At 51.7% G+C, this 26,326-nt stretch overlaps 3 protein-coding genes across 4 annotated transcripts; 2 read left to right on the forward strand and 1 right to left on the reverse strand.

The window, feature by feature from the left end:
- Positions 1 to 492: 492 nt before the first annotated feature.
- Positions 493 to 5,183, forward strand: LOC112881642 (heat stress transcription factor B-1-like). Of its 2 annotated transcripts, none has more exons than XM_025946432.1 (2): positions 493 to 1,372; positions 3,999 to 5,183. In XM_025946432.1, the coding sequence occupies exons 1-2, from the start codon at positions 1,120 to 1,122 to the stop codon at positions 4,634 to 4,636; spliced, it is 891 nt and encodes a 296-aa protein (XP_025802217.1). In that variant the 5' UTR covers positions 493 to 1,119; the 3' UTR covers positions 4,637 to 5,183. The 2 variants fall into 2 exon arrangements, with proteins under 2 accessions (XP_025802217.1, XP_025802216.1); XM_025946431.1 differs by having other exon boundaries at positions 497 to 1,368; positions 3,999 to 5,151.
- Positions 5,184 to 9,034: 3,851 nt separating this feature from the next.
- Positions 9,035 to 12,082, reverse strand: LOC112879339 (abscisic acid 8'-hydroxylase 3). The gene is made up of 7 exons (XM_025943574.1): positions 11,310 to 12,082; positions 11,048 to 11,200; positions 10,590 to 10,931; positions 10,399 to 10,477; positions 10,158 to 10,264; positions 9,730 to 9,848; positions 9,035 to 9,390 (listed from the first exon to the last, which is right to left on the reverse strand). The coding sequence occupies exons 1-7, from the start codon at positions 11,850 to 11,852 to the stop codon at positions 9,246 to 9,248; spliced, it is 1,488 nt and encodes a 495-aa protein (XP_025799359.1). The 5' UTR covers positions 11,853 to 12,082; the 3' UTR covers positions 9,035 to 9,245.
- A 10,810-nt stretch (positions 12,083 to 22,892) lies between these two features.
- LOC112882136 (alpha-amylase isozyme 3A-like) lies at positions 22,893 to 24,570 on the forward strand. Its single transcript, XM_025947124.1, has 3 exons — positions 22,893 to 23,015; positions 23,137 to 24,078; positions 24,181 to 24,570. The coding sequence occupies exons 1-3, from the start codon at positions 22,917 to 22,919 to the stop codon at positions 24,436 to 24,438; spliced, it is 1,299 nt and encodes a 432-aa protein (XP_025802909.1). The 5' UTR covers positions 22,893 to 22,916; the 3' UTR covers positions 24,439 to 24,570.
- Positions 24,571 to 26,326: the final 1,756 nt, after the last annotated feature.

The raw sequence follows: 26,326 nt of genomic DNA on the forward strand, positions 1-26,326 counted from the left end.
CGTTCGGGGACCGGTGAGGACGCGCGCGGGCCGCGGTCGCCCACGGCCCAAGTTGGGGTGACGTCCATGGAAGCGAGATGTGGACAAATCGGGGGCGGAGTGGAGCGAGCGCGCAAGCCATCGGCACAGGTTTTCCACGCGCATTTGGGTTCTACTTTCTCTGCCCCGAGGCGAGGCACAGGTGAGGTGACGAGGAATTCCGGTCGTGAGGTTTCTGGAACGGAACGAGCGGCCCCGCCGGTACGGCGGCGCGGACCAAAAAGGACATCCAGTTGGTCCTCCAGCCGGGCCGACCGACCCTCCCTCGGTGCCTCCTGCTGCGCCCGTTCCACGCTTCCACTGCGGCAGGGCCCCGCTCTGGCGCGACGGGTTTGACCCGGTGCACGGTGGGAGCGGCGCACGGGACGAGCCGGGGGGCACAGGCGGAGGAAGCTTCTTATTTGGACCGGCTGAAACGGATAGGCGCGGCCCGTCCAGTCGCAGGAAAGCGAGGAGGAGGAGCCCCATCGCCGAGAGCAACCGCCCGCGCCGGTCTACATGACTATCGCCTCCTCTCGCGCGCGCACGACGGCGTGACGACCACCCGCGCACATGCCCGTCTCCTCTGCTGCTGCTCCTTAATTTCTCCTCCCGTGCTGTGTCTGGCCCGTCCCGATCGGCCCACCCATCATCCACCCTCCCTTTAAAATCGCCCGAGGCGAAGCACGGCCCTCTCTCCCCCCAGGCGAGCGACGCCAGGGCCGGAGAGAGGGAACCACACAGGACCGTACGCCGGCAGCAGGCGGCGGCGCAGGAGGCGCTTACATGGGAGTAGAGGCGGGCGGGTGCGGGCGGAGGGCGGTCGTCACCGGGTTCTACGTCTGGGGCTGGGAGTTCCTCACCGCCCTCCTGCTCTTCTCGGCCGCCGCCGGCGCCTCCTGCTAGAGCGCCAGCAGCTCCCGGCCGGCCATCAGCAACCGTAGCTTCTTTCCTTAGATAGCCAAACCGTGCACACAAGTGACCGGTTACTAGTTAGTAGGCAGCCGAGTGGGGGAGGATACAAACATAGGCGAGCGAGGTTCGTGTGACCAGCAGCAGGCAGTCGATCGCGAGCAAGCCGCTAGGCCGGGCCCGGCTGGGATGGAAGCGGAGGCCGCCGCGGCGGGGCAGCCGGCGTCGTCGAAGCAGAGGGCGACCGGCGGGCCGGCGCCGTTCCTGACGAAGACGCACCAGATGGTGGAGGAGGCGTCGACGGACGAGGTGATCTCGTGGGCGGAGCAGGGGCGGTCCTTCGTGGTGTGGAAGCCCGTGGAGCTGGCGCGCGACCTCCTCCCGCTCCACTTCAAGCACTGCAACTTCTCCTCCTTCGTCCGCCAGCTCAACACCTACGTGAGTACGCGCGCACAACCAAACCCCCACTTGTTCTGTCTTCCTACTAAATCCATCGGTTGCCAGTTATATTCCATCTACTGTGCTACATCATCGTATTTAGCATCGTCTCTTGGTGACTAGGCACAAGCTACTAGAGACTCGCGTGTATTAGGTTAGCTAGATGTGTCCGTGGGTTGCCACTCCGATTGCTTTTGTCCAGCTAGCTCCGGGCCGGCGCGCCATCGATGCCGCGGCCAGGCTACTTCTGGTTCTGATCTTCTGGGATTGCGGAAACCAAAGTCCTCCCGCTGTTTCAAGAATCTAGGCGACCCCTCCACCTCTTCTCTTCCCGGCCGCCGCACACGTTTCGCTGGATGGGCGTGGGGGCAGTACCACCGGCTTTTCAACGCGGCGCGCATGTGGAGTGCAGGCTCCGCTAAAACCGACGAACGGAGAAGCGCCCCGACGCGATCTGTCGACACTCCGACGGCAGAATCCAGATCGACCACCTGCAGCACAGGGACGATCCCGCGGTCGATCGACAGATGAAGAAGTTGATGACCTTCCAAGGCAACGGAGAAACGTATAGGAACCGAGCACGCGTTTCCTTGTCGCGTTGCGCGGCCGCAGGAGTGTCGGTATTGCCGCTTGCCCGTGTGCGCACGCAGCACACGTACTGCCCTGCCCTGACCTGGCCTGACCTTCGAGAGAGTGCAGACTGTACAGTACAGCAGGCAGTCAACCAGATTACGTGTCGTCGTCGATGGCGACGGAGTATGTGCGTGCGGAAGTCAATCTCTACCTAGCTCTACCCCGTTTTAATTCCTTGCCCGCGCAAAGCATGCTTTCCGGCTCCAAATTAAACCAATGGCGGGGCGCCTGGAGTCTGCTTTATTATGTGAAAATGGTCAAGGGGGGAAGATCAGAGAGAGACCGGGAAAAGATGGTTAGAGGGAAAACATGAAAAGGGTGGCCGAACCTCCTGCTGGTGGTCGCCTCATTTTTCTCTCGGCCCTTTTTCTAGAACTCTCGGTTGTCGATGGTGCGATAGGTTTCGTCGTTCAAGGGACCTGAGCCTGGAGCAGGGCCTTGTTAGCGTAGTAACTTGCAAGAGGTAGCTGAAGAAAAGTGGGCTGGGAGGTTGCTTCATTTGGCCTCGCAGGCCGGAGTGGCACACGTAGCGACACGCAGCAAGTTGGGAGCCGGCAGGCAGTTCTTCCATGAAAAAAGCAAGGCTCATCAGGCGCGCGCATCTCTTGATCTTGACACGCCACACGGGTGATGGTGGCGACAAAGCCATGGTAGTCTAGCTAGTGCGCCCGGGTCTATGGCGTATAGGAATCTCAAGGAAGCTTCGGATGGATGAGCTTTTCAATTTGCTGGGCCCTTCCGTGGCCACCTACCACAAGGTTAATGTAGATCCGAACTGGGCTCTGCTGCATATACGCAATTAAAGCTCAACGAACAATCATTCATTCATTCCAAACCACCCAAGAAATATACTAAATTATGCTGCCTTCCATTTTTGGTTGTCGGGAGAGAGATAAATCTCTCTCTAAAAAAAATTAAACTGAACATGCGCTTGTGGAGAGATTCGCACTGGCATGGCATGGCATGGGTGTGGTTGCTTGATTCTTGTGTTAGCTCTCGCAAGAATTTGCATTGGTGCGCGAGAGAGATGATGACCTGTCCACTAGTTTATTAACACAGTCAAAGCCTCACACTGACGGCGCGGGTTTCTTCTCACCGATCCTTGAACTATTCTGATGAGAAGGCAGGTAGCTTCATTCTTCTGCGAGTGTGAAAGGCTAGGCGGCGCTGCCCCTCTGACTATCCGAGCAACGTTTCGTTTGCTGCTGAAAGTAGATAGGGGTCCGGCGTGTAGTAGCGTGGAACTTGTCCAGCCGAATGGCTGGTCGTCCACGTCTTGCCTTTGATTGGAATTTTACTAGCACATCCCATCCTATGAAGAAAAAAGGTGTCCGGAGCAGGCACGTTTGGTGCGATAAGCTGGCAGTGACGATACGCTTCTAGAGTTTCTAGTTTGACATCTAGATAGAAAGGTTCTCCGTTTGGTGCTTCCTGGTGCGCTGGATTATCATCTCTTCTCGTTTGGTCTTTCATGCTGATCAAATGATGATGTGACCAGCTTGCTCGTCAGAGTTTCTGAACAAAGAGAATTTCCATCGCAGACAAGAAGAGTTTAACAAAGCGAAGAACGTAGACCGGTACACGTACGTATGCCATGGGTTGACATGGTGGGTATTTTAGAGTCGCTCGGAGTGAATGTCGACTGTTATTAAACTGTCTTTGGACGTACGCAGTTGTCTCTCAAAAGATATAGAAGAAAAATTAAAAATGGAGGATCTGATTACATATATACTAGGATCTTGTAGTTAATCTAGTCTGACGGAGTTTCAGGAGATCGATTATTATTGTACCTTTGAAATTGACATGCTAGAGAACAGTCAAGAGTGCCTTGATGAAGTAGTTTTAGTTCGCTGACACTGAGTCTGGATGCATGGAACGACACTGACACCGATACAGAGATCATCAGCTAATTTTTGACATCCAACTCCACCCCCCCACCCCAACTCTGTTTTCGATCTGTATCGGATACTCACGATCGATGGTGACCATCCGTGCAGGGTTTCCGGAAGGTGGTGCCGGACCGGTGGGAGTTCGCGAACGACAACTTCCGGCGCGGCGAGCAAGGCCTCCTGTCGGGCATCCGTCGCCGCAAGTCCACCACGCCGCAGCCCTCCAAGTCCGGCGGCAGCGCCGGTGCGAACGCCGCGTTCCCGCCGCCGCTGCCCCCCGCGTCGGGCACCACGTCCGGCGGCGGCAACGAGCGCAGTTCCTCGTCGGCGTCGTCGCCGCCGCGGGCCGACCTCACCAGCGAGAACGAGCAGCTCAAGAAAGACAACCGCACGCTGGCCACCGAGCTGGCGCAGGCGCGCCGGCAGTGCGAGGAGCTGCTGGGCTTCCTCTCCCGGTTTCTCGACGTCCGGCAGCTCGACCTCGGGCTGCTCATGCAGGAGGACGTCCGGGCGGCGGCCGGGGACGCGCACCAGCAGCAGCAGCGCCGCGCGGCGGCCGACCAGCTGGAGCGCGGCGGCGAGGAGGGGAAGAGCGTGAAGCTCTTCGGCGTGCTCCTCAAGGACGCCGCGAGGAAGAGGGGCCGGTGCGAGGAGGCGGCGGCAAGCGAGCGGCCCATCAAGATGATCAGGGTAGGCGAGCCGTGGGTCGGCGTGCCGTCGTCGGGCCCGGGGCGGTTCGGCGGTGAGAACTAAAAGTCTGGTCTGGAGGACTGGAACTGATGCGCGCCATGGCCGGCCGTGACATTGCCGGCTTTACAGCGAGCGCGTGCCATATGTATCGTGCAAGGTGAGGTTGATGGTAAGGGTAATTCCATCGATGAACCGAGTAACAAAGGCCGGTGCTGTGGTAAAACTGTAAATGCAGAACACAAGACACTGGAGGCTCGCGTAACGCGTGTTGGAATTAATCATGGAATGCTTTAGGGGTAGGAAGATTGAAAGTAGTAGTAGAGAGGAGTAAAAGGGCTAGGAGGAGCCCCGTGTGTTCAGAATGGTACAGTATCATTTCCAACTAAAAAACCCAGGATTTCCTATTTGCAACTTAATAGTGATTTCGGTTGATTCTTGTAGCTGCACGCCTGCACCCTTTAACTTTTCAAAAAATTGTTAGTCCACACATAAGGGTTAAGCAGGGTTGACAATGAGACTGATTGCATTTGAATGTATTAGTTTATGAAGCAAGTTTTATTGCGAGATGAAATAAGACTGTATATCCAGCATGGATCTTAGAAATTGAGCTGGCTTTCTCTGAGCTCAATAAGGTGCGAGGAGGCGGCGACTCCACATTTTCTAACAACATCACTGCACAAATTCTTGTTTGAAAAGAAACTTTTGAAGTCCTTCTTACTTTCCTTTTATTTCGAAGGACTTCAACAGCATTTATAACTTCCACTAAACACAACTCAAAAGATCTTCTGTACCAAACATTTTACAAGTACAACATTTTCATAAGACCTCACGCAGTGCAATGATGTGCAATACCTAAGAGAAGAAATTGTACATACCTTTCCCGTCAGCTATTCAACTACACGTTCAAACGAGTTCTACAAAAATGTACGGTGGATGCCACAATTTTCTGAAGCAATATTTAAATTTGCTCGATGGTACGTACCTATTACTGAATTGTTCCAGTGGCATCTCTGATTTATTGGTATAGTGGCTTCCATTTTTCTGGTTTGTCAAACAAGAAGTTTTTTTTTTGAAAGATTGGCAAACAAGAAGTAAGTTGTATTGAAAGGTATAATTTTGATGGAATAAAGCTCTAATCTGTTGGGGGTAGTGCATTCCATCTTTTGTGAATGTATCAGTTGAAATCATACCTATCAACTGCCATAATTGAAACAATGCGATGCACAACAGATGTGACGACATAACTTCATCTGGGCTCACTTAGCAATACTAGAGAAGGCCCGGGTAGCCAAGCCGACTAAGAAATTCCTGTATCCGCCACAGTTGCTAGCACAGAAAAAGGCCCACGAGCTATATCTCCAGCGTCCATCTCTTCGAATTGGCCCAAATCAACGGTGTCAGGTAATGGGCCGCTAGAAGGTCGCATAGTCGCCAATTTGCATTGGCCAAGCAAGGGGCAGTTTTTTTTTGGGAAAGTGTGCGACTGGCAGTCAAACCATCACACAAGAAATGCAGTGGTGCAGTCGGATTTTAGTTTGGATATACGTTTTGAAAAAATATGATTGTGTGATACCTTGAGTACTAGTCAAACGTGTAACTTCTAATAACCCCTCAGTTTTTGTCGGTCGGAGTATGTTCATTTTCGAATCATCTGATGTCTGAATTTTGTGAGATCGATGTGTTAATTAGAGTAATAAGAGTCTAGTCTCGTTGATGGTGGTGGTTGGAGAGAGAATGAGAGGAGAGAAATATTTTGTGCACCGGGTGCAAAAACAAGCAACAGGTGCACGGAAGTGCTAAGCTAGATAGCTAGTACCTGCCGTCCAACGTACTGCACCTCTTTTCCCTTCCTCTCTCCCATCCTTGTACTTCTTAGCATACACGTTGGAGCTACCCTTAAACGTTCAACATTATTGATCGTTACGAAAATAAAGGTCCCGATCTTCTAACAGTGGAATCCTTGGACACCGAGGTCCCGGTCGGTCAGCTACGCCATTACGGTTTCCCGCTGGATACACGATCCATGACTCGCATGTGCTCGATCGGACATGCCATCTGAATTCCGGTTCCGGACCACGACGCGTCCGAAATGGCGCTGCTCATCAGTTTTTCTCCTCCCCGGTACCCAATCAGCTCGCTACAGGGCTGCACGACAGGTGGCGGGCAGACCGTCTCCGGAGATCGCTTGGCCCCACCTTCCTAAATCCGAACGCGTCGTCGTCCTCGGCTAGCTGGCCTTGGAGCCCAGCGCGGCGCCGGACCCCGCGACCACCGAAAACGAATCGCCGAACTGCAAGCACGGCCGGGGCCAGAGAGCCTTGCTTGTTGTGCGCGCGGATCGCGATGTCAGCCAGTCGCGACGCGGAGTGTGGCTGAAAAGGGAGGGCCGCCGGACCAACCGGCCGCTCTCCGACGACGTGTGCGGTGGAGGGAGGGGCGGGGGCACTGTGGCGCCCCTGTACCGTACCGGCCGCTGCCGCTGCCCGGTCAGCGTGAGCTGGACTTCAGTCGACGGGCCTTGTCGCGAGACGGTGAGGGGGATGGGCGCCAACTCACCCGACTGGCGCCGTCCGGACTGGGGGCTCCAGCGGCGGCGGCCGGCGGGTTTGGTGCGGGTGACCTGGCGCGCGCGCTCCGCGGTTCACTAATCAGATCGGTACGGCGGTTCGATCATGCATGATTTGCTCGCCGTCGTTTTGGTTTCGATACTTTGGTGTTTCATCATCAGCCTGTACGGCGGGGCATGGCGTGTCAGCGCTGGGAGCACACACGCCTGCCATCGCCAGGGCGGTGACGGGGGACCAAATGATGATCAGGCTCCTGTAGTGTTGTTCGGTTCGGCTGTTCTCTTGTTTGGTTTGACATAGCAAACGGAGATGGGACATGATTTTTGGAGAGAGAGATATGTGGAAAAAGAGTGAGGAAAGAGTATAAATAAGATTGGGATAAGAAATAGTTAAAGTGGTTCATTTATCCTTTTCGAGGTGTTTCTTCCCCAAATTTTTCATAAATGTTGTATTATTTGGTAGAAACAGTTAGTTCGCGTAAGTTCAAAATTATTTCTTTATTGGTTTCTGTTGCCTGACACCAAATTAAATCATTACTTTCTCGGATCAGAGATGTAGGTTCATTTAGGTTTATACTAAATCAAAATTCTTTTACCTTTGATCATGAATATGTAAGATTTTGTATAGATTGGTGGCAAAATATTGGCATTACTAGATTCATTATGAAAATACCTTAATAATATATATCTCTTTTCATTTAAGATATTACAATTCTATAGGCATTGTTAGTTAAAGCGTGGTACTAGCGCAGTCTCGACCAAGAAACTATGTTGTAGTGTCTATGACATACCATGTCATATAGACACCACTTAAAAAACTATAGTTCTCAATGTATAATTTCTAATTGTGGTTATAAAATAAATTCCTCCAATGACCTTTCTTCTCTCTCTACCAATCCCCTTCCTTCCAACTCTTTAATTCTATCTTGGTATCTGTGATATCCATCCCAGTGGGTATCGTGTATTTTCTTAGACTTTGATTTTTGTGCAAGAAACCATTTCTTGCATGAGATCCAATTTCTTGTTTTTTTTCTCTCTCTCCTTTTTAATTGCATTACCAAATTAGCAAAACATCATACATGGTATCATATTAAATGTTATGAAAACCATCCTAATCACTGCATTGGGACTGCCCTTGCCCTTAGGGACCATCTTAATGTCCAAATAAACTTGTATTTCTTATTGGAGGCAAAGTACATTTATCACTGGTCCAGGGACACTCGTCATTGGTTTTGCTTCAGTAGTAATAATGTGGAAGAAAGGATTCCAAGAAGTTTTATAGTTAGCTAATACGTAAAGTGAATATCAATACGACGATGAAACTATAAAATAATCTAATTTTTTATCACATTTTTTCATATATAGAATCACAAATTTCTTGTAGGTCTGTATGGTAGTCCTTTGCAAGAGACAAGAGGAAATGTGGATAAGCTGCCGAGGGGGAAAGTCCTAAAAAGTACTCCCTCAATTTAGTTTTATAATAAGCCAAACTTTTATAATTTTCATCATCAGTAAATACTATGTATATTATTAGTAACATATGATGGCTTTCCACAAAAAAGAGTAACATATATATGATTGGTGTCACTAGATTCATCAACTCCCAAGACGGGTCATGGCGCAAATAATGACACTGTTGATAATTAAATGAGGTGGATACACCTTTTTTCTTAGTACCTGGTGTTTTTTTAGAAAATGCAAGCACCCATGTCTATAGTACTTTGATTCAAGTGCATTTTCTAGCTAAGGTTTAGGGGTCGGTTTTGCACATCGCTAATTATTTTCAGCTTGTCAGGAAGTTCTTTAGCTCAAAAGACAGCAAGATAACCCAAAATTGTAGGAACAAAGGGGCAATGCTGCTCCCTTGTTTGGGTGAATGTATCAACGATACTGAAAGATTGATATGCACATAGCTTACTTTTCCATCATCATCAGGAGCAAGTAAAGAAAAAGAGAAGAGAAAGCTGCCGTTTCTTCTCCTCCAACTTAATTTGATCAGGAGAAGGGCAAGCAAAGAAAAGGAAAAGATAGGAGAGAAAGAAACAAAAAACTCTCTAGCTAGCTAGGTTAAATTAATGCCTAATTTGAGTGTCGAACTATCATGTCCTCAACATCATCGTCTCACAACCACCCTTTCGGTCCACAGTAGTCCTGTTTTCTCTCCATAACCTGACAGGCAGGCCGTGCTTGGGCACGGGGAATGGGCTGTACTCGACCTCGTCACTGGATCCAACAACCTCCCACCTGCAAATCAGGCATGCACACGAGACAACAATCAGAATCTCAGCGCAAGATCGCCGAGCTGTCGTGATGCGGCTGTGATCAGTGCTCGTGCTGCTCGCATAGGAGCAGACCAGGGGTAGTTGTCAGCTGCGCAAGAGGACAGCGAGCTCGTGACAACACTGGACGGACCCACAGCTTATGGTATGATCGATGCACTCGTATTGGGGATTTGGAGCATGCATGGTGTGGATTCGTGGAGTCTTGTGCGGGGCCAGGGGTGGCCAATGGAGTGGCACCAAGCGTTCTGGTCCCCAAGGACAAGGGGGAATATATGGAGGATCAGCGAGGAGGGGCGCGCACCTGTAGCCGGTGACCAGGTGGTGGATGAGGACCAGCATCTCGAGCTTGGCCAGCTCGTTCCCCGGGCAGGCGTGCACGCCGCTCCCAAATGGCAGGAAGGTGTTCGGCCGCGGCGCAACCTGCATTCACAAACAACCAGGAGAGGGGTTGGTTCGTCAGCGAATTGTTCTGCAATTCTTTTTTTTCACTTTTATTTTACAAAAATGGGAAGAGCTCTGCCTTTCGATTAATAACAAGGAGGATAAAGACTGTAGGACTTTCGAGGTTGTGTGGTTGTATGCTGTAGTGTCGTTTGTGAATTGGGGAGAGCGAGTAGTGTATTGACCAACGGGAGATTGCAAATCTAGCATCCAACTACAGGAACCATTTCCAGTGGTTTCTTGGCATCCACATCAACAGTGGTGAGAGGATACGAGACCCGTATGTACCTGGAATCTAGAAGGGTCGAACTTGTGTGGATCCTGGAAGTAGTCCGGGCTGTGATGGATGTTCCTGAAGAGCGGCATCACCTTCCACCCCTTGGGGATAAGGAATCCTACATGCCAAGGAAATACAAGGAATCCGAGTCAGAATTAATTATGCAGGTCGAGAGGGAAAAAAAGGAGTGCCAGGCAGCGCCCTCCTCGGTGACGTAGCTCCGCGTCGGCCGCAGGCTCGGCACGTGCGTACCTTTGTACTCCACGTCAGCCACGGCCTCCCGGAATGTGAACGAGATGATGCTCGCCATCCTTAAGCTCTCCAAAATCACCTGAAGAAACCGGATGGGAATGAGATGGTTGGGAACAAACGGAGAATGACGGCGCCATCGATCAGTAACCACAAGAAAATACGGGAACGAATAACAGATCGCACGTATGTACCCTGTGCGTCAGCGCCATGCTCCGCGAGTGCGCCCACGTCAGCGGCCGCCTCCCGCCGTCGGTGGCCTCGCGGACCGCCGCCTGCTCCGCGCGGACGGCCTCCAGGAGCTTGGGGTGGTCGCGGAGGTACTTGACAATCCAGGTGAGCACGCTGGCCGTCGTGTCCTGCGCCGCGAACAGCACGCCGATGATGTTGTCGGCGACCTGCTCGTCGGTGAGGAGGGCCGCGCCGTCGTCGCCCCGGGACTGCATCAGGCAGCCCAGAAGGTCGGAGCCCAGCTCGCCGCGCTCCCGCCGCTCGCGCATGATGTCGCTCAGCACGCCGTGCAGCCGCCGCCGCGCCTGCATACAGCGCCGACCAAACAGTTTCGCATGTCATGCACTGTTGTTTGTTGCCGAGACAGGGAACGCCCAGAAGGTACTAGATAGACCAGCTGTGATTGAATGCCGTCGCGTACCTGCATCGCCTTGTGGTACAGCGTCCCCGGGAGGCTGTTGGGGAAGCAGTTGTAGCCCTTCTCCACGATGGAGTAGTTCCTCCTCAGCTCCGCCTTCCGCCGCTCGTCGAGCCGTCCGCCGAAGATCGTCGCGATGCCCACATCGAACGACAGCTGAAACGTAAGAGCGAGAAACGATTTTCTCAGCACCATCCAATCCGACGTTACCGGCATCGCTGGCTATGATGCATGGTCCCTGGAGGTTATAATCATGCATGCTTACCCTCTTCATGGCGTGGAACGTGCTCATTACGCGGCCGTCCCAGGCGGCGAGCGTGGAGCGCACGGCGGCCTCGACCTCCGGCACGAGCGCGCGCAGCGCGTCGGGGCCGAGCGCGCCCTGCACGAGCTTGCGGAGGCGGAGGTGGTACTCGCCCTGGTGGAAGAAGAGCGCCGACGTCCCGATCATGCGCTCCTTGCTCCGCGGGTACGTCGGCTTGAACAGGTGCGCCTGTGTCACCAGCACGAACCGCGCCGCCTCCGGGCTCGCCAGCATCACGCACGGGCAGCCCAGAAGGTGCGTCTTGAAGATCTCGCCGTACCTCTTCTGTTTGGAGGTGAAGAAGACGTTGGGGTCCTGGGAGTAGAGCTGAAGGGTCTCGCCAAGGTAAGGCCAGCCCATGGAGCCAGGAGGCAGCTTCAAGGAAGCCTTCTCATGGCCGCCGCAGCCGCCCTGACCTTCACCCTTCCGCCGGCGAGCGTAGTGGACGTACGAGGCGATGGCTACAAAAATGAAGCTGCACAAGAGGACGAAGAAGAAGGCCATCCAACCAACTGATCTTGCTGAGGAGCAGATCAGTTGCGATTGCAGACTGAATGGCCTGCTGCTGCGTTTCTTGGTTCTTGCTCGCTGCGTTGTGTGTGTGTGCCTGCTTTATATGTTGGTCGCTGGGAGGAGAGGGAGAGAGAGACGGAGAGGGTTGTGAGGAGAGGGAGAGACCGAGAGAGGGACAGAGGAGAAAAATCTTTGGTGGATGGATCTTTCGACTGGTGGAGGGCGAGGGAGGGCCTTGCGTGGTATTTATAGAAGGAGCGCCGCTGGCAGGTCTCAACACATTTGTTAAAGTCAAAATCTGCATGCGGGTGGATAAGCCCTGCTTAAGCATGGGGAAGCACAAATCTTAGCTGGCATTTTGATTTTGGAACCAGTTGGATCTTTTTGTGTTCCCACCACTTCATTTATTCGTAAATATAAATATATGACGCGTTTTATGAAACCACTCAAACCATTTTACTTTGATTACTAGTATGGTAAAAATGTATTAGATTGTATGGCAATTGTAGTACATTTTCATAGAGAAAAATAATAGACGCTGATATGAAAGACTATTTGCCCACAACATCCTTGAATGTCTTTTAGCATGGGTCACCATGTTCATTGTTTTATATCAACACTAACTTTATTTGTTATGCACCAATTTATCTCTTTTATCATATTTCCAAAAGATGCAACAGATATTTTATCAACTCGACCATTAGTCATGCGTCCTCAGAATGGAGTACAAGTGCGTTATGGAGTAGCAATGGAGAATGGAGTATAGTTAGAACATGCACACTAAGGTTCAAGTCCTAGACTCGGCATGGATGGTACACCTGGATGTGTTTAGTGGTCAGTGGACAAAGCGTGCCTACATTACATATATATGGCCAGTCATCTAGATATGTGCTAAGATTTACAAGTATGTGCGCGCGCGTGCGTTCAACTTGTAGTTGCGAGAAAAGGTATGAATTATACTAAAAGGACCACTTCTAATACATGCAATTCATACTACTATGAAACCCACAAAAATATAAAAAAAGATAATGTGACTAAAAAGAAAAGTAGGGACCGGGTTTACCAGTAATCCAATAAAAATATCCAAAGGTTATCATCTCACAGTTGTAGCACTCCTCTATCAAAAACGAAAATAAAAATCGTAAAGAATAATAAAGCAAATCACACAAAATGGTATCCTTAAAAGTATGTACACAAAGTTGTTAGTGCAAACCTTGGTATATTGCACAGCTGGGAATGAATAGATGTACAATATAAAGTAATAATTGGTAAAAACAAATACCAATGATTTTATAATCTGTTCTTGGGAAGGACCATCATTGCAGTTTCTAAAATTCCTGTGCAATTGTGTCCGTCCATATCTTGTTTGGTTCGAACAGTATAGGATGGCCATAGTTGCGATAGATGTTGTGAAGAAAATTTTGTCAATTTCGGTTGTAAGTTTCTTTTTTAACACAATGCTTTCTTGTATTATGCTGCTTATTATTTTCCTCAATACAAATCAAAGATGACTTTTTGCCTCATACAGCTCGGGCCAAAAACTGAAGAAATTAAGGAGAGATGGGGAGACCCAACTGCTGCTGGTTGGGATGGACAGGATAGGGGGCAGGGATAAGCTTGTGAAGCAGCAACTTTCATGTGCTCTATGCATGGTTTTAAATGGACAGTTAAGTTGTTTAGTAGCAGAGCTGCAGTTATGATGTTAGCGGGTTATACCCGGCTATTTAAAACGTTGGCCTATAACATATTTTGTTTTAAAAAAAACAGAGACCAGCTCGCTCTTAGTTTTCAATAACAGATTCACAGTGCCTGAGATCTGACCGGTGCACGAAAGATCCAACGACGTCAGATTATTTGACCAAGTGGCACCAGCTACACCTTGGGCCCCTGGACGATCCGGCTCCACGCGGGCCGCCCGCGCCAGAACGGACGGCCAAGCAGCACGTGCCACGAGAGCACCGGCCGAGCATAATGCGTCCCCGCCGGCCAGCTGGGTCTGTCGTGTGGTCTCCGCCAGGCGGGGGCCGCCAATCATGAGGACGAGCGAAAAGCCCCGGAGCCAGGGCCACCCCCCACCTCCGCGGCCTCGCGGGCCTCACGCGTCAGCGGCGCGGCCGCGCGTATCCGCCGCGGGATCGGATCGGCCAGGTGGTGGCTCCCGAGAGTTCCAGCCGCGGGCTGGGGACCCCCACCCCCCTCGGCGAATCCGGCGTGCTCGGGTCGCCGTCGCGGCCAGGTCGGACGGGCTTCGAGACGGTTCCGGGCGGCCGCGCCCTTGCGCCCCCCGCACGGCCGGGAACTGCACGGTTGCCTCCCCGCGCGGCCGTCGACACCGCCGGCTCCTGCTGCCGCCGCTGTTCCAGGACGTGAACAGCTCGCGACTTGCGGGAGAACCCATTGGCATCGAAGGAACGCGACCTGCGAGCAGGAGCGCCGAGGCGCATGCCGTTGCTGGATGATCGTTTTCATGGCGGCGATGGCACAGAGACGAAGATCACGAACATACCAGTGACTTCCCTTTCACAGTTTGCAGAGTACTGTTTCGAGAAAACCCATAGATTATTTGTAACATCTGATGGCGTTGATGATTGTATAGTACGGCATGCACAACACAATGCATGCATATCTCTGCGAATGCCTTTTTCGATTGAGATACTTACTCTATCTGTATCTCCAAAGGCCGCATCGTTGACGAGGAAAATGGTAGCATCTAGAGGCGCGTAGCACTTGCTGTCTAGTGCTTACAGCTACTGTATGTATCTGTGTCTTAGCTGAGATTTGTGTGTTTCTTCTCTTCGCGAGCGTACGTGTTCTGGAACTCTGGGGCAACTTGAGCTACAAACCAACCTATAGGGTTTAGATACTTGTCATGTATTCACAGGCCATGTTGCCCGACTAAATCGCATGCAAGGATGTCACATGATTGCATTGTTTGGTTCATTTAATTTGTAGTGAAACAGTTACATTTGTGGCAGACGAGCAGCAATAGATTATTTTCCTGCTCTGTGCCTGATGCATCCCTGCACTGCATGATTCTTCAGTGATCGGACGTGTCCCGGACATCCACCACAGGATCATATCCAAGCAAGCATCATTTATGCGCAGCTCCTATCAAAAATAAGTTTTGAAAGTATGGCATTCAGATCGTGTGGATGCCGAATTCGTTTAAATCTACTACCGCTACTGCATGTATGAATGTCGAAGGAAACCGCTAGACCTGACTGAATCTTTAATCCTGAAAAGCGAAAGATAGGGAAGGAAGAACACCTAGCTAGTCTTCAAATGAAAATCCAGGATCATGCCTGTTCTGAAGCCCTAAAACTGGTTTCAGATGTGGATGCCCGCATATATATCGGATTGAATCCTTCGAGCCAATACTCCGGAGTAGACACGAAACTACGTAGCGAGTGTTAAGCTTTGACCATCCATATCTTGTTGTGATCAAGCGGAGAGACCGAATAAGCAAGCTCATTAAACTATAGACTGATCAAGATCACTCTGGGACCTCAACTTGGCTAACAGTAACGCCTTTCTCCGGAAAGCTCAGTGCACAGTACCTGAGATTTGGACGCCGCGCGCACGGCTGTGATATTCCAGTTCCCGTCGTGTGTGTGTAAGCATGCCGCCTCCAAACGCTGTTCGACGTGATCGAGCTCGAGGCACGTCCGTGTAGCTAGCTAGCGCGACGACCAACACATTAACTTGGATTTTTGCGCCTGGGCCAGCGGCGGTGGTGGTGCCCCGCCGGTCGACGTCGCTGTCGCGGAGATCCGCGCGGTCGGACGCAGCGAGCTTGAGGCTGCTCTAGAACCGGCCGCCGTGGGTCTCTCGAAAGATATTGCGGCCCGGCGCGGGACGGCGTCCTCCCGGACACACCTCGCGGCGTCCGTGCGTGGACGCCGTGGTCGTCATGGCATCTACCGCGCGCGCCCCGGCAGGCATCTCATTAGATCACCCAACCATCCGTCCCCGCGCGCGCGCACGCGGGCACATGAACGACCGCGACAAGACCAGAAGCCGTCACGTCAGCGGCGGCACGCCCGCATGGCACGCTGACGCGCGCGCGCGGGGATCACCTGGGCCCCCGCGCGCGTGTGGAGCGACATCCACGGCGCGACTGGCCAGCCGCGCGCGCCGGCCGGGAGGGAGGAGTGGCCGCGCGCGGCGCTACGGTCCACCGACCGCGCCGCGGGAGGTCGCGTCATCACGCGCGGCGGCGGTCGCCCTGGCCCATGTCGGTGCCTGGAGGGCCGCCGCCTGGGCCTCCCCGTCGCCGTCCCCGAGCTCCCCGCGGGCGCCGGCCGTCCCGGTCGCGGCGCGGGCCACGTATATGGCTCCGAAACAGACCTTTTCGCGCGCCTTGTGCTCGACGGGTGATGGCGTGCGCTGCGACTGTGCAGCAAGTTGGCAATGGCGTCAACGTGATGGGGATTGATCATGTTCAGGATCAGGGATCGGGATCCCGCGGGCACCGACCTCTTTGCAAGTTGGTACGGATCAGTCTGTGCGTGCTTGTCGATGCACGGATAGGGAAGATTTTTTTGCTGCAAGCAGACAAGCACAAACGATCGTGCACAGCTGCGCATGTACGTGCCTATACGCCATGGCACCCTAAACCGACGCGGTTAGCAGATACATTTTCAAGAACGATGCATTATTGTTGTGCATCTGGGCAAAAGTAAATCACGATAGCCTGCCAAAGCGTAAATAGAAATTTCAGTAGATTCAGTGGAGAGATGAGCACAAGATCACATGCACTCTGGAACCACCTTCCCAGTCTATTCAGCTATCACCTTCTTGCTGCTGCTGTCGTCGTCAGCGTCCAACATAAACATGAGGGTATATGAGCATTCATACGATAGAAAATTGTAACATGGCACAAGGTTAATATATACGCAAATATCAAATATATATTATTAGATCAATCAAATGATCTTAAATAAAAAAAGGTCAACATCGAAGTTGTAGTACTCGATGAGATCTATAATTTTGCAGTTGACAATATTTTTATTTAATCTTAGTATCCCATATAAAATTTAGAAAAGTAGTATAAATGAATAATATCCAATCACTTGGCACATGCGACCATGTAGTGTAGTGGTATGGAGGGGTCATGTGACGCATGGGGTTGTGGTTTTCGAATTACAAGTGTTGCACATTTCTCATATAATGTGCAAAAATTATGAACGTTGGATGTTAAGATTATTGATCGTGCGGTGGTTGGGTATAATTTTTTTTGTTTTTTTCCATCATCATAAATATTTTATAAAGTTTTTAGAAAACCATCATTATAATTTTTTATAGATTTTTTTAAAAAATATATCACAGCCCACCAGTTTGACAAACCGGCGGTGAAACCTAGACATCACCGCCGGGGTATGGCTCAAACCGGCGGTGATGAGAGAGTTTCACCGCCGGATCATGAACCGGCGGTGATGATCGATCCTATTACCACCAACTCTAATCCAATACCACGCTAAACCAGCCATGATGGGAGGTTTAGACCCAGCGGTGATGGGGTGGTAGTAATGAATATATGAGTGTAGCTACATAATGATTGTTAGTCCGATTCCTCCACAGATGATGATGCTGTAACTTTTTCTCATTTGTCTAAAAAAATATACCTTAGAAGATGTGGTTCCGTGCCCCTCATTTCTTTGATATGATAAGCCCATCGAGAATCCTAATAAGTATCTTCACCTCTCAAGCAAAGAGCTCCTACAAGACGTCACACTCGCAAGGTGTAGCGTTGGCGCCGAGCACGAATGGCTCTGGTTTATACACCACCGCCCATTTCGTGTGGAGACTGCACGGCAAGGATTAAGTCGTAACTTTTTCCCCTTTATCCAAAAAATAGACCTTAGAAGATGTGGTTCCCTACCTCTTCCTCTCATTTCTTCGATCTGATAAGCGTATCGAGAGTCCTAATAAGTATCTTCGCCTCTCAAACGAAGGCCCACTACAAGACATCACACTCACAAGTTGTAGCGACGGCGCCACGCACGATTGGCTCTGGCTCGTACACCATCGCCCACCTCATGTGGAGATGTCGCTGCGAGGAAGAAGCTGTAACTTTTTTCGCCTTTATCCAAACGGACAGACCTTAGAAGTGGTCTCGTGCCCCTCGTTTCTTCTATCTGATAAGCCCATTGAGAGTACCTAATAAGTATCTTCGCTTCTCAAGTGAAAGACCCCTACAAAATGTCACACTCGCAAGTTGTAGCGATGGCGCCACGCACAATTAGCTCTGGTTCATACACTACCGCTCACCTGGTGTGGAGACGGCGCGGCGAGAACGAAGCCGTAACTTTTTTTCTCCTTTATCTAGAAAAACAGCCTTAGAAGATGTGGTTCAGTGCCTCTCATTTCTTCAATCTGATAAGTCCATCGAGAGTCCTAATAAGTATCTGCGCCTCTCAAGCGAAGGGGCCTACAAGACATCATACTTGCAAGCTGTAGCGACGGTACGACGCACGACTGGCTCTGGTTCGTACACCACCGCCCACCTCATGTGGAGACGGTGCGGTAGGGAAAGAAGCCATAATTTTTTTCGTCTTTATCCAAGAAGACAGCCCATAGAAGATGTGGTTCCAGCGCCTCTCATTTCTTCAATCTGATAAGCTCATTGAAAAATTCTAATAAGTATTTTTCGCCTCTCAAACAAAAATTTTTATAAAACATCACACTCGCAAACACGCACGACTGGTTCTGGTTCCTACACGACCATGCCCCCCTCGTGTGGAGACGGCGCGGCGACCAAATCCCCATCATATCCATCCGCTCCCTCCGATACGTCTCGCGATCTACGATTCTGCGTCGCGCCCAAATAGATGCGTGCATCCCCCGCTTCCACACTGCATGCGCCCACACATGTAATACAGATACACTATCCATCTCTCGCCGGCCGCCGGGAACACGGACTCGACCCTCCGCCACGCACGTACGCGCGCGCGGCCGGATGGATATTTGTGCAGCCGCTTGGCATTCCATATACGGATATGTCCAGCTTTCGCGGGACTCTCAAAAGGTCACCAAAAGTAGAAACGCGCACACACACTAGATAGGCCCGGCCGTGGGAAAGATGATGGAGAGATACGTAGGAGGGAATAAAAATCCGTGTGGTCGCCCGCAGAGGCGTGGCCCAGTTTGGGACCGGGGCGCCGGACGGCACCATGGCATTATGCCCTGCACGTCCTAGTCGCCGGGCCTGCGGTGGCGGGTGGCCGGCTCCCGTTGGCGGCCTACCGGGAAGCTGGAGAATTCGTGCCCGTCCGGCCAGTGGTGCCGCCGCCGGATATTAACGCGCGCGCGCGCTGGATCACCGGTGCGTGCGCGGCGAGTGACGCGACGTGAGAATCGAATATGCTCGCGGGTTGTGTGGATCCCGCTCCGCGCGCCAGGGCTCGACACGGCGCGGCGGCGACGGGCAAGTGGCCGCGCGCGGCGCGCCACTCGGACGGGGCACGGACACCCGGGAGGCCGGGTTACATGCTTAAACGTAAAAAAACAGGCATGCGATGCCATGCGACGGTGAAAGTCTGAAAGAGGAGAATGATGCAGCGCATGCATGAACTTGAGCTGCTTGATCCGATTCCTGCTAGCTGAGCTACTATTCAGTCGTGGTCGTGGATGAAAACAGCAATACAATGAAGTGGGCGTAGCAGTGCTGTCAGTCCCTCCTCCTCGATCTCTTGAACGCTCGATCTTAGTTGCGCAAAGCAGGAGTTCAATGGAGCGAGCTACGTGCCAATGCGCACCACCACTAACCACGGGAATGCGCGATCGATCGGTGATGGCGAACGAACTGCAGATCCCCGCATCGGATAAAGCGACCAACCTCAGCAGGTTTTAGCATCCATCATGTGTCAACCCACGCCTGGACAACGATATATCCGCAGTGGCATATCCATGTCTGAACTTGACAGCCGAAAAAAGCGGCGAGCTAGCCGAGGACGCAGACGAGATGAAACGCAGGAACGAGGAGAAAAGATTATGGCAGATCAGCAGATAACTACAGCGCCGATCCACCAAATCCAGCAAAGGCCGCGGCACCAATTATGGGATCCCGAAAGGGACACTGTTCTGATCGGCCGAATCGTAGCACTGTCCTGTCGCCGCCGTTGCTGGCCGGAGCAGCGGTTTCTAGAGATCCATCTGCGTGGCCCGGTCGTACGGCTTAGCTCGCTAGCTCTCGCCAAGTTTTCTTCTGTCTTGGTCTCGATCGGAGCCTCGTGGTTGTGGTTCTCCACTCCACGGGTTAGGAAAGAATCACCCTAGAGCTAGCTAGTGCTCGGAATGGGAGCTCGCCCGCTCTGTCGCGGCCCATGGCCACTGCGAGCTACGCTGCGACCGTCGCATAGCATTGCATCGTAAGCTTTGCACTAGAACATTACCGCCAAGTGCCGACGGGCTCGCGGGGACAAATGGAGCCCTGCGGCGGGGCGCCGCGCTCGCGCGCCACACGTAGCGGCCGCCCTGGCCCCTCATCAGGCCGGGCTGCCTTTGGATGGTTGGAATCCGCGCCCGCGCGCGATCCCCGACGTGGAGTCGCCATCACGAGGAATCCCGAGGCGGGTGGCGCGGAATCCGGCCGGTGTGCTTGCGGCTGCCTGCCCGACAGGGATCCTCGCCGGCGCGCCGTGGCGCCCCGTGTGCCGGCCGTGGAGCGGCAGGTGTGCGCTCTCCTTGATGCGCCCGCGGGTACGGTGGCGGGGCTGCTTTCCACGGCGACGCGACGTGATGGGCATGTGATCGCAAATTCCTCTCGGGTTGGTACGGGAGATGTGATGGCCATAGCTTTCAGTGCGGTGAAGTTGTTGGGTAAGTTAGGATCAGTTTTTGGAAACACAGTGATGTCGGGTGCAGCGGTGGCCAAGTGGTTGGTTCGGTTGTTCCGAAGAAAGAGTGGAGCCTGCACTGCCTAACAATAACGAGAGACACCAACAACACCAGCGCAAGAACACCAGGCAAACACAGGAGTCTTCGGACAGTTCAATCATTTAGCAGTTAGCTGATCAGGGTTGTAAGCGGAGAAGCAAAGAGCAAAGCCATAAACTCCTTTTGCAGTCTTTTATGCTTCAAGTTCCTACAGCAAGTACGAGCCTCAAAGCTGATTCACCACAATAGAAATAAAAGTTCACCAACATAAGAAAAATAATCATAAGCAAAGTTTATTATACTTTTCTATCTATTATTGACGAAGATATCCAAAGCAATGGCTCCATGCGCTTTGCTTGCCCTACAAATCACTTCCCTTGTGTCTAGAATCAGAGAATTGTGGACTGATAAGGGTGTGTTTGGTTGGCTGCATGCAGCCTAGCTTGGCTCATGGACTGCGATGCGGGATGCGAGCATGCATTTGGACGCCTGGACACCTACCTCGGCGTGCAGAAGGACACGGCGAGCCAGGCTCCCGAGAAATGAAAATGAATTGCGTTTCTTCGCAGCCTGTCTCACGCGAGACGCGAGTGCGTACGTGAGAGGTGACGTCGCGTGTAAGATTCCCGACAATCAAACATCTACTGTGTTTATGTTGTATCCGTATATTCATGCAAACAAACGACAAGAGTGTGCACGCATACGGTCTGTCCCAGCTGAGCCTGGCTGTTGCATGCGAGCCAGTGAACCACTGCACGTGCAATGCAGCGGAAGCAGAGTTGAAACACAATTTTATATTTATCTCTATGAGAGTGGAAAAAATACGAGCGCAAATTTTTCTAATCTAAGATGTCGAGTCCAAGCTATATCTCTATAAAAATATAAAAATATAGCTTTGTTCTCTATTTTCATTAAACACTATGCTATGCCAAGAAAAAAAAATCCTATACGCTGGTTATTTATATGCATGATTACTCGAGCACTCGGCTTAGCCTAATCTGTTGAGGATCAGTATCCGTGGAACCATCACTAACAGGAGGGACATTATTTGTACATAACTGGGCGAACGTTTGGTGGTTTAAACTGACACAGGTTCACTGAACTATATGAACAAGAAAATGGGAGGGAAGGAAATAGAGACTCGAGGTCTCGAGCAGTTCGTTTGGATCCTGAATGAGAGATTTGAATCGGGAGACGAAATTGGGCTTCAAGGGCTCGATCGAAAAATCGAGTGGGAATGAAAGCCCAATTCAGCTAGGCCTCAACAAGATCACTTATTCGGCTAGAGCTGAGCCCAATCCCAGCAGCCCAACTGAAGCGGCACAAATGCCAACGAGCAGTGATCTCGAAGGATAATGCTTATCCTGGCCCAGATCGGCATCCTATTCCTATCCTACACGTACGGTACGGGAGCTATACTCGTCGAGCAATGACTGAAGACAGAGAAGCCGCCTTATCAAAAAAAAGAAAAAGACAGAGAGCCGCAGAGCTTATCCGCATAACGACCCCCCAAGCAAGTCCCCTGCTTATTTGGCTAGAGCTAGCTGACGGCTAGGTCAGCAGAAGAAGCATGGCGAAGGCCGGCGGCGCGTGGCGGGTCAGACTTTGGGGCACGTTTGGGTTTGCAGCTCCATCCTGCTTCCTTGCCACGACCACTCCAGCGAGTACGTACGTGCCTGCGTGCCCTTTGCACAAGAGGCTACGGAATGGCAGGGATGAGCGGGCCGCGGGCGACATGGCATCGGCCAGCGCCGCGCTGCATTGCATGCTGAGGCCAAACACGCACGCTTTCAACCATGGTTTCGTTGCTAGTACTTTGTTGATGCGGTGAGCCAAAAGAGGCTGTGGACATGTACAACGCGGCCACCTCACCGCTTATTCTCTGCCTTTGTTTGAAGGACGGAGAGGATTGGTATCAGTAGTTCGTAGCGGACCAAGCAGAGGAGACGGCTGCGCGCTAGCTTCTTCGCCGAGGATGACGGTGCTGCTGCCTTATCCGTCCCATCGAGCTATCCGGAACAAACGGGACGGACGACGGGGAGCACCCCGGCCGCTGTCTCTATATAAACCCTGCCAAGTTGCTAGTACTCGTTGTATATCCAAAAAAAGGATGCGCACAACACAAGCACACAAGTGTACGTGAACGTACGTAGTCAGGTAGGCAGAGTACACTGCACAATGGAGAAGCAACTGGTCTCGCTGTCCGCACTCGTGGTGGCGTTCCTCTGCCTCACGCCCGACGTGCACGCACAGACGACGACACAGATCCTGTTCCAGGTGTTTAATTTGAACAAAACATTTCGCACACAATTAAACACGTACGTGTGACGTGTACGCAAGTAGTTAACCGTGCTCTGGTTTGTTCATTTGGTGTGTACTGTACTGTGCGTGCTTGAAGGGGTTCAACTGGGAATCCTGGAACAAACAGGGCGGCTGGTACAACGCGCTTAAGGGCCAGGTGGCCGACATCGCCGCGACGGGGACCACGCACGTCTGGCTCCCGCCGCCGTCGCACTCGGTGGCGCCGCAGGGGTACATGCCGGGCCGGCTCTACGACCTGAACGCCTCCAGGTACGGCACCCGGGCGGAGCTGAGGTCGCTCATCGCCGCCTTCCACGCCAGGGGCGTCAAGTGCGTCGCGGACGTCGTCATCAACCATCGTAGCGCCGATTACAAGGACCGCCGCGGCGTCTACTGCATCTTCCGGGGCGGCGGACCCCCGGGGCGCCTGGACTGGGGGCCCGGCATGATCTGCCGCGACGACACCAGGTACTCCGACGGCACGGGCCACCCGGACACGGGCGCCGACTTCGCCGCGGCGCCCGATATCGACCACCTCAACCCGCGCGTGCATCGGGAGCTCTCCGAGTGGCTCATCTGGCTCCAGAAGGGCGTCGGGTTCGACGGGTGGCGCCTCGACTTCGCCAAGGGGTACTCGCCGGCCGTCGCGAGGGCGTACGTCCGGAACGCGAGGCCGGGCTTCGTGGTCGCGGAGATATGGAACTCCCTGAGCTACGACGGCGACGGCAAGCCGGCGGCCAGCCAGGACGACAAGCGGCGGGAGCTGGTGAGCTGGGTGAAGGAGGTGGGCGGCCCGGCGGTCACGGCGTTCGACTTCCCCACCAAGGGCGTCCTGCAGGCCGCGGTGCAGGGCGAGCTGTGGCGGATGCGGGACAAGGACGGCAGGGCGCCCGGGATGATCGGGTGGCTGCCGGAGAAGGCGGTCACGTTCGTGGACAACCACGACACGGGGTCCACGCAGAGGATGTGGCCGTTCCTGGCGGACAAGGTCATGCAGGGCTACGCTTACATCCTCACGCACCCAGGGATCCCCTGCATCGTAAGTCCCTAGCTACTCACTAGCTTGTTACGCCTGCACAATAATGCTTTCTTGATCGGCTCATCGTACGTACAATTTGTCTGTTTGTTTTGTGCCGTGTAGTTTTACGATCACGTGTTCGACTGGAACCTGAAGCGAGAGATCACGGCGCTGGCGGCGGTGCGGCGGCGAAACGGGATCAAAGCCGGGAGCAAGCTGCGGATCCTGGCGGCGGAGAGCGACCTGTACGTCGCGATGGTCGACGAGAGAGTCATCGCCAAGATTGGGCCGCGGTTCGACGTGGGCGGCGTCATCCCGCCGGGCTTCAAAATCGCCGCCCACGGTGATGGCTACTGCGTCTGGGAGAAGAGCCGTAGGTAGTCTCTCAGACCGCCCGCCGGCTCTAGCACTAGTACTCGGGACATCCAGATCCAGTACTAGGTAGGATGTCAGGCCTAGTTACTTGTTTTAAGCGTGGAATGTTTTTCTTTCCACAGAAGCCGACGAGTTAACTGCGTGGAATGGTTGTTTAAGCTTTCAGATAGTCAATAAACCTGGAATAATCTTTTGCGCCATGTTGTGATGATCAACACCTTGAAGCCTGATGTTGCACGTACATGACTGCAGCCAGTAAATGACTCCAGCATGTGTGAACAAAACACAGAGAGAGAACACGAAAATTCACAACGAAAGAAGGATTTTCTTTCGCCAATACTTGCATTGTATCGGCCCGAGTACTGCTAAGCAAGCTGGGCCGTTTCGCCAATGCATTCATTATAAAATTTAGGGGAAAATCCGGACCCTCGAACTATCACAAAAATTCAATTTTCAACCTTCAACTATAAAATCGAGTAAAATAGACCATCCAATTATTGAAACCATGCAAATTTGGCTCTTTGGATGGTTTTAAAGATGGTTTTATATTTTTTTAAAAATAAAGATTCTAATTAGATCTAAAAAATCAAAATTAATCCATTTTAAATCAGAAAAATATGAAACTAGTATCAATTTTTTTAAAATGTAACCTATCTATTATTGCTCTATTTTAAACTTATTTATTAAAAAATAATAGGTATAACTATAAGCAACCAAATACTATGAACATAAAAAAATCTGATAACTGACAAGTAGAGTATCAATAGATATGTTACATTTTTAGAAAATTATTAATATCCATTTAATATTTTTGATTTAAAATGAATTACTTATCAATTTTTTAGTTTAAAATTGTATATTTTTAATTTTCACAAAATGAAAAACAACCTTTGAAACCACCCAAAAGATCAAATTTGCATGGTTTCAACAGTTGGATGGACTATATTATCCGATTTTATAGTTAAAGGTTGAAAATTGAATATTTATAATAATTCGAGCGTGTAAACCGGATTTATTAAGATCCAAATAGATACCAGGCCCATTTATTTGGTCCGAGCACCAATGGGCCAAGCTCGCCTTTTTCTCGTTACATTCGTGTAAAGGCTGCTGCTTCCTCTCCCTCTCTCATGCTCCTAAGGTACAAGGAGCAACGGCGAGCTACAACTACAGCCAAGCCTCTTCTCCAATCGGACTAGTAACTTTCCACGCGCTCCAGAGAATCGTTTAGCCACAGTGCTCTCATATGCTCTGACTTTTATTGTTTTTAAACCTGGATTTAATGTTTCAGCAGCAGTTTAATTTGGTTATCTTTTCATTCTACTCCCTCTAGTCTTACTACTGCATGCCATTTCGGTTGTCCAAAACAATCTAAAACTACACGTAGTTCATCTTGTTTGTCCAAAAACATCATATATATTGGTTGGAGGTAGTATAATAATCTTCCACATTGGTCGTGGACAATGTGCGATCGAATCGATCAGAACAGCCAAAGCAGCAGCAGCAACAAAAAAAAAAAGCAGGGAACTCTCTCGGACAATGACGAAAGAGAGCCAAACTAACCAAAAGGGGCGTCCCTTCACGGATCACCCATACTCGTTCGCCGCGTCCAGGCGCTGCACACGCGACCCCATTTTTGGTTATGCATGTTGCACGACTTGCTCATTCAATCACGCGCCTTTTTATCCCATTTTTAATGCGCCACGATGGCAGCTATGCCCTTTTCCCATCAACGACATGCCGTTGCTCTCGTTTGAAACACCGGAGCTTATCCAACACAGCAATTTGCCGGAGCCAAGCAGCCGCCGGATCAAACCTATAAATTCCCACGCACGGGCATGGTGCTCCACACACAGCCAAACACCAGCAAAGCACGAGAGAGTGAGAGATCGATTTG

This window comes from Panicum hallii, chromosome 2 (assembly GCF_002211085.1).
Source record: "Panicum hallii strain FIL2 chromosome 2, PHallii_v3.1, whole genome shotgun sequence".
Classification (NCBI taxonomy): Eukaryota; Viridiplantae; Streptophyta; class Magnoliopsida; order Poales; family Poaceae; genus Panicum; species Panicum hallii.

Coding starts and splice junctions, on each gene's coding strand:
- LOC112879339 (XM_025943574.1), bottom strand. CDS start 11,852: ATGGCCTTCTTCTTCGTCCTCTTGTGCAGCTTCATTTTTGTAGCCATC. Junction 11,201..11,309: donor CGTTCCACGCCATGAAGAGG/GTAAGCATGCAT, acceptor CTTACGTTTCAG/CTGTCGTTCGATGTGGGCAT. Junction 10,478..10,589: donor GCATGGCGCTGACGCACAGG/GTACATACGTGC, acceptor CGGTTTCTTCAG/GTGATTTTGGAGAGCTTAAG.
- LOC112881642 (XM_025946431.1), top strand. CDS start 1,120: ATGGAAGCGGAGGCCGCCGCGGCGGGGCAGCCGGCGTCGTCGAAGCAG. Junction 1,369..3,998: donor TCCGCCAGCTCAACACCTAC/GTGAGTACGCGC, acceptor CCATCCGTGCAG/GGTTTCCGGAAGGTGGTGCC.
- LOC112882136 (XM_025947124.1), top strand. CDS start 22,917: ATGGAGAAGCAACTGGTCTCGCTGTCCGCACTCGTGGTGGCGTTCCTC. Junction 23,016..23,136: donor CGACACAGATCCTGTTCCAG/GTGTTTAATTTG, acceptor GCGTGCTTGAAG/GGGTTCAACTGGGAATCCTG. Junction 24,079..24,180: donor ACCCAGGGATCCCCTGCATC/GTAAGTCCCTAG, acceptor TGTGCCGTGTAG/TTTTACGATCACGTGTTCGA.